The sequence below is a fragment of the Pollachius pollachius genome (genome assembly GCF_949987615.1).
Source record: "Pollachius pollachius genome assembly, chromosome: 7".
NCBI classification, from domain to species: Eukaryota; Metazoa; Chordata; class Actinopteri; order Gadiformes; family Gadidae; genus Pollachius; species Pollachius pollachius.
In genome coordinates this window covers 23,926,773-23,934,272 of record NC_136940.1, presented here as the reverse complement: position 1 = coordinate 23,934,272, position 7,500 = coordinate 23,926,773, and the positions used below count along the sequence as shown (strand labels likewise).

The 7,500-nt window shown below is 47.0% G+C and overlaps 1 protein-coding gene across 1 annotated transcript in view; it reads right to left on the bottom strand.

The window, feature by feature from the left end:
• Positions 1 to 7,500, bottom strand: part of hcn2b (hyperpolarization activated cyclic nucleotide-gated potassium channel 2b) — a gene marked incomplete at both ends in the record, with an annotated part of 34,474 nt that overhangs the window by 19,111 nt on the left and 7,863 nt on the right. Inside the window, 1 exon segment of the mRNA XM_079740100.1 lies at positions 5,361 to 5,522. Coding sequence (XP_079596226.1) covers positions 5,361 to 5,522 — 162 coding nt within the window.

Here is a 7,500-nt window from a genome sequence, read left to right as displayed (position 1 = left end):
ACAAAGTGAAAGAGGCCTGACCTGAGCTTCTCAATACAATCGCCTCCCCTCCCTTCCCGCTCTTTGGATGTCTGTGAATAATCTTTCCACCTGTGTTTTCTCCCCTCCATCCGCCAATTGATCAGCCAAATCACCATCCACCACAATCCATCATTCAGCCCAGCACAAGTCATTCATCCAGCTCTCCATGAGTTAGAGTCGATGAGGGTCCATTGATTCATCGGACTAATGTTGGACCAACCCACTCCATCCCTCTCACCCCTCTCCCACCCTGGTCCCTGCAGCGCTAAGCGCTAGCGTGAAGCTTACGCTGAGGTCCAGGCAACAGTATACCTGTCTTCTTGAGAAAGAAACGTTCCATTTGAAAGACTTGAGAGAAAAGGCCCTTGATAGATCAACCACATGAAGTCGTGATCCAGGTTTTGCAGAACTCCTCACTCTGTATGGACGTGACCTGGTGTCTGTGTTCCCGAGCTCCAGTCATAACCACACACAGGGACAATAGTTATGTTTATACTTTGTGACTGTGTTCAGACAAGCAAGGCAATGTCAATATCTAAGTCTGTGTAAACAGTAAATCCCTGCTGCTGTAACAAGGGTTTTTTGCCCGGCGTGTGCTCTCATTTTGAACAGAAGCCATAAACGACCGTCTGTATAACAAATACAATGTCAGGGAATGTAGTGAGGGTGGTAAAACACAGACCCACCTGTTTTTATGTGTTGCTGGAGTACAACCCATCGAAACACAAGAAATAAGAGCGAATGAAATTAGTTGTGGCGTTGATTGTATGTGTTGTCGTTTATCATAAATGACTGTGGATAAGGACCGGGTTGAGCGTACATAATTAATTTATGGATGACTCTGCTCATGCAGCGTGGTCCATTTATTATGCATGTTGGCGTAATTATATATTCAATTATAGACATGGATTATGAGCATGGCGCCTGAATGCTACCGGAATGCATATACTTTTCCTGTGTGTGGATTTATGTGTGTGTATATGTGTGTGTGTGTGTGTGTGTGTGTGTGTGTGTGTGTGTGTGTGTGTGTGTGTGTGTGTGTGTGTGTGTGTGTGTGGGACATAGTGGTCTTACATTTACAACTGTATTATGTGTTATTGGAACGTAGGGAAATGCTTTAGTCCAACGAATACTGTAAGGGCTTAACACAATGGGTCAGAGAATGGGCCTACCCGTGTCTCCTTTTGTTTGTAGTGTGCATGAGTGCATCCATATGGCAAGAACCTAAATAAGCACAAAATAAATAGCATAAATAATGCACATAAACATACACAAACACACACACACCACATACTTGTAAATTGGGTTTAGAAAAAAACAGCTGTCTCACACTGGAGTGAGCATCACTGATGCTCTCTTCATCGGCCTGAAAAATAGATGAAAGTGCTTATCTTACATGGCAGCCTGTGTGTACTTTACTGTACACACTGTGTGTTGTTGTCGTTGTTGTTGATAATGGACGGGGCTCTCCATCATAGGATCCCCTCCCAGCCGCCATGCACGCACTTGAGTCACACACGACAGCAGAAGTGTCCATTAGCCTCATGCGATGTGACAGGCGAGCCTGCCAGCCAGATAGCTGCGCTAATTAAATAAATGTCGGATATCCCTATTAGCCGGGGGGGGTGGTCCTGCAGCACTGGTTATCCCTGTGTGTGTGTGTGTGTGTGTGTGTGTGTGTGTGTGTGTGTGTGTGTGTGTGTGTGAGTGTGTGTGGCAACGCATGTGTGTGTGCATGTGCCCACGCATGTGTGTGTGTGTGTGTGTGTGTGTGTGTGTGTGTGTGTGTGTGTGTGAATGTGTGTGGCAACGCATGTGTGTGTGCATGTGCCCACGCATGTGTGTGTGTGTGTGTGTGTGTGTGTGTGTGTGTGTGTGTGTGCGTGTGTGTGTGTGTGTGTGAGTGTGTGTGGCAACGCATGTGTGTGTGCATGTGCCCACGCATGTGTGTGTGTGTGTGTGTGTGTGTGTGTGTGTGTGTGTGTGTGTGTGTGTGTGTGTGTGCGGGTGAAAGCAGATGCGTAGGCATTACAGGAAAAATGCAATTGTGAATCCTGCATCATTATTACAACTCTCTGGCCTGGAACCTTGGAGGGGATGATTACTGCCAGTGCAGTGTGTCTGATGACATCCCCTCTAACCCCTTACCGGCTAACACACAGGGCACGCAGATCAAGTGAGGTCGAAAGAGATGGCGAGAGAATGCCAGCTTAAATTCTAATTGACCTTCGTAAATGTTGACCTACAGTAAATAATACCAATGAATTAAATGCGGTATGTAAGAGGAGTTAGAAGTTATATAAGTGGTCCGGCTTAGAGAAAGACTCCAAGCTGACCTCTAAAACCCTGACAATCAATCGCCGACCATTGGAAACATGACAATGTGTATTTCCATTGGCGTCCGACTTAAGGTCTTACAAACATGCACAGCTGCCAGCGTCTGTGGGCTTTGACAATGATTTTTATTTCTGATTCACAGAGGGATACAATGTGGTTCCACACCAACATTTGCACTGACGCACACTTCAATGTTTATAAGTTGTGGTCTGATAGACGAGTGCTGTGAAGGATGGATATGGAAAGCGGCCTGATTGAGACGCAAATGGCAATCAAACCTGAAGTCACTGGTCGATGAATCATATGTCGCCTGTAAAAAAAGTCTTGACAAAATGTCTTCAGTTTCAGGCTATGTACATATGGTTTCCGCTTCTATTTCAATTATGTTATTATATAAATTCAATTGTGTGCAGTATTGCTATCTTTTTATTGACCTATTTGATTGACTTTCACTGTTTGTTTCCATTTTGTTGTTTGTCAACTGTACCTTCTGTTGATTGTATTCGTGAGCTGCTGGACACCTGAATTTCCCCAAGGGAATGAATAAGGTATCTATCTATTTATCTACTCTTATCTACTTCTCGGCCAAGTTGGAGGGCTCAAATGGTCCATGTATGTCTACGGATATGATCCCGACACTATGATGGGAAAGACTCCAAGAGGCAAAGACTCCGAGACACATTAACATCGAGCAGTTCTACTTTAAGATACTGCAGTGTGGCGACTCTCTGGATGTAATCAATAATGTAATAAATATCGACCATAAAACAATGATGACTTACGCACACTACAGCCAGATAAGGACAATTTATTTTTGTCTCTGTGTTCATTCTTTGGAACCTCACTGTCTCCTGTCCGATGCCCTTGACTCTGTTGTCTTTTTTGGGCAGGAAACGGCATTCATCGTTAATGGCAGGTGGATTCTAATAAAAGCGCCTTCCATTGTGCTCTTTGTTTCATTTTGTTAAAGTATTTTAAGACTACATGTAAGCATCCTCCAGAGAGGTGGCCCTGCCTCCTTGTTAACTACCTGACTCCGTAATCACTGGGTCGCGTTGGATTAAAGTGTCTCCTCGGTGATTCAACAGCAAAGGTCACAACGTCGAGAGCTGACGGGCATTTTGATACCTCTAACTTGGCTCTTTTGAAAACGATAAGAGGCTTTGTTGAGCACAAGCGCAGGAACACACAAATGCACTAGGATGCAGACACACACGCTCACGCACCCTTGCAATGCACGAAAACATGCACACAAACATGCACCCGCACACACACACTCACAGACACGCAAGCGCACACACACACACACACACCTGCACACGCAAGCACAAACGCAAGCACACACACACAAACCTATGGGGGGACATAAGCGTGTGCGCAAAGAGTGTGCGCTAAGAGGCAAACCATATCACTTTCCTCTCTCTCTCTCTGTGGTGGGGCGGCGGGCCCAGATAATGTCGACCGGCAGCGGTTCTGACTGGATGTTCGGCCCCTCCGACAGAGCAGACAGAGCAGCCGCTGCAGCCTGTGGTCAGGGGGCAGCCCTGGGTGGGATCTCCGGTGTCACCAGGGTGGGATCCTTTAACGCTGGCTCTCTGCTTTAGAGAACGTCCGTAGAGACGAGAGCCAGCCGCCACAGCCCATCCCTGAGCAAGGGTTCTACGGCATCCAGCCACTCGATACTACGACACGCTGTGTAACACACAGGAGGGGAGGGACGGAGGGAGGAGGGAGGAGAGGACGACCGGAGGGAACGCAGGGAGGGAACGAAGAGAGTTCAATCCGGGTAGAAGTGTTTCATTACAGGGTTCGATTCCGGCCTGTGGACTTTTTGCTGCATGTCCTCAACTCTTTCTCCCGTACCTTCCTATCTCACTCCCTAAAGACTCACCCAACTAAAAACAAAATAAGTGTTTCATTAAACTGAAAGGGGGGGAAATGCTTTCTCTGCTGAGTGCATTTGTTGATGGTGAGCTTCTCAAAACGGGTTTATATGGGCCTTATTCACCTAGAGACGGCCCCTTGCCAGAAGTTGGTGATAAGACCCATGCAGCAGACTCTGGGTTCTGTGGTCTGTGACGACGGGACAGTAGAGTGCCTAGCAGTCCCAGCACCGGCAATATGGAGGTATCACGCAGATGCTTGTGTGTGCATGTGTGTCTGCGTCCTCCTACGTTTGTGCTTTCTGTTTACAGACATTTGTGTACGATTGTGTTGTGTGTGTGTGTGTGTGTGTGTGTGTGTGTGAAAGAGAGAGAGACAGAGAGAGCGAGAGCGCTAGAGAGAGAGAGAGAAAGTGGGGAAGGATTTTAGGAAGAAGCTAGGTGGTAGATGGGGACTGAGGGAAGTGTGAGCTAAGTGCTATTCAGGGCGTTGAGGTGCAAGAGCCTCGTGTTCTGCAAGCTTATTGCCAGATAAACACTTTGTGCTACATAGATACACCAATTTATATGTATTAAAATAGATGAAATCCACGTGACTCTTGGCTCCACACACACCACATACAGATACGCACACAACACCTATTTTCAATTTTTATCCTAAGAAAAATAAATAAAAACTTGAACTGAATGCATACATTTTTAGCAGTGGGATTCAAACCCCCTAACCCAGGCAGTGTTAATGCCTTGCTCTATCAGTTGAGCTAGATATAAACACAGAAACACACACAGACACACACATACACACAAACACTACTTTAAGCACATCTGACAAAGCTACGAAAAACATTGCTGTTTATGAACCAGGACTGACTCACACCCTCTCTCTCAGACACACACACACACACACACACACACACACACACACACACGTACACACATACACACACAGACAAAAACACACACACACACAGACAGACACACACACACACACGCACACACATACACACACACAGAGACAAAAACACACACACACACACACACACACACACACACACACACACACACACACACACAGACACACACACACACACACACCAGCATACGCTGGTGGCCGCTCACCACCATCTTGTTGAGGGACACCCAGCAGTCGGAGGGGAAGTCCTGCAGCATGGGCACCAGGAACTGGAGGCAGCCGTCCCAGTGGCACAGCAGCAGCATCATTCCGATCAGGTTGAAGATCCGCATCACCGCGCTGGCCAGGTCGTAGGTCATGTGGAAGATCTGCCCGCCAGAGGGGAGGAGGGAGTCAGGAGAACGGGCGAGGGCAGAAGGTGTTTGGGGAGAGGAGGACTCAAGAGAGAGAGGGAGGCTAGTCTGACACACACAGTGTTCCCGTCAATGTTTTGCCTGTTTGCACGTTTGCATGCGTGCATGTCTGTTATGGCACCCTTTGCACTCCTGATTATCCCTGGAAGGAGAGATCACTCTTGCTTATTAAGTGAGTTTTTGTTGCCCTCTGGGGGCTAGGGTCGGGGGGGGGTGTCACGAATGTATGGCCTGTTAATCCCTTTGAGACTGTAACTGTGATTAAGGCAAATATGCAAACACAACTATAATACAATTAATAACGAAATTGAATTACACAACCGCATTACAAAACATGCATTACAGAACATAATACGTTAAACAGCATACATTAGAAGTATTATAAGCTGCTGTTAGAAGAAATGACAAAAAATGGACTGCCCTCCTGTGGCCCTCTGTTTTGCTCTGACTCGAGGAGGCTGTGTATCAAATCTCATTAGGTCGGAGCTACAGAAGAGCGGCAGCGGTCAGGAGCTTAAACAGCCTTCCCTCTGGCCCCGCTGGCTGTTCCGGCCGTTTGCCAGGCCCCACTGCTACTGTGTGTGAGTGTGTGTCTGTGTGTGAGTGTGTGTGTGAGTATGTGTGTGGTGTGTTGTGTGTGTGTGGTGTGTGTGGTGTGTGTGTGGTGTGTGTGGTGTGTGTGCCTGTGTGTGTGGTGTGTGTGTGTGTGTGTGTGGTGTGTGTGTGTGTGTGTGTGTATGTGTGTGTGTGTGTGTGTGTGTGTGTGGTGTGTTGTGTGTGTGTGGTGTGTGTGGTGTGTGTGCGGTGTGTGTGTGTGTGTGTGTGTGTGTGTGTGTATTTGTGTGTGCGTGTTACCATGTGTTAAAATACCAATTTGATGCTCCTGTAAATCGTGAACAAATGCCCATTTCCCATCTGAGACCGAACAACTGTCCCATATGAGAAGTGGGCCAGAAGAACTGAGTGTGTGTGTGTGTGTGTGTGTGTGTGTGTGTGCGTGTGTGTGTTTGTTTGTGTATGTGTGTGTGTGTGTGTGTGTGTATGCGTGTGTATGTAGAAAGCGAAAATAAAAACAAATGTCATGTGTATGTGTGAGTGTGTGTGTGTGTGTGTGTGTGTGTGTGTGTGTGTACTACGTGTATGTGTATATGTCCATCTAAGTGCATGCTATGTGTGTATGCCGGCCGGTGTGCAGAAAGAGAAAATAACACATTTTGCTAATGTTAATTTGCTCATGTGTGTATGATGTGTTGGACCAAAAAGTAGATTACATTTGCATATTTACAGTGAGTTCACTGAGCCAAGAAGGGTGAGTCATTCCGTGCCCCCCCCCCCCCCCCCCCCCCCCAGGTCCATACAGGCCGACTGCCTCCCAGCTCTGCTGCCTCTCAAAGCCCTCTCCTCCTGGGGACCTCTGGTCGGTGTGACAGTGGCAGCGTTTCAAGTGCAACCAGCCCCACCACAGGAAATGAAATAACTCTCCCAAACAAAGACATGTTTAAGGTCGACAATCCCTACCCTAACACACACACACACACACAAACCCAGAAACACAAACACACCCCACACATGTGTACTGTACACTTCAAACACACACACACACACACACGCACACACACACACACACACACACACATACACAGACAAACACACACACACACACACACACACACACACACACACAGACAAACACACACACACAAACCTCAACACACACACACATACACACACATGAACAAACCTCAAAACACATACACACACATGTAAAAACACACACACACAAACCTCAACACACACACACATACACACACATAAACAAACCTCAAAACACATACACACACATGTAAAAACACACAAACATACAAACACACACACACTCACACACACCGTAACACAAACACACACACATACACACACCGTAACACACACACAC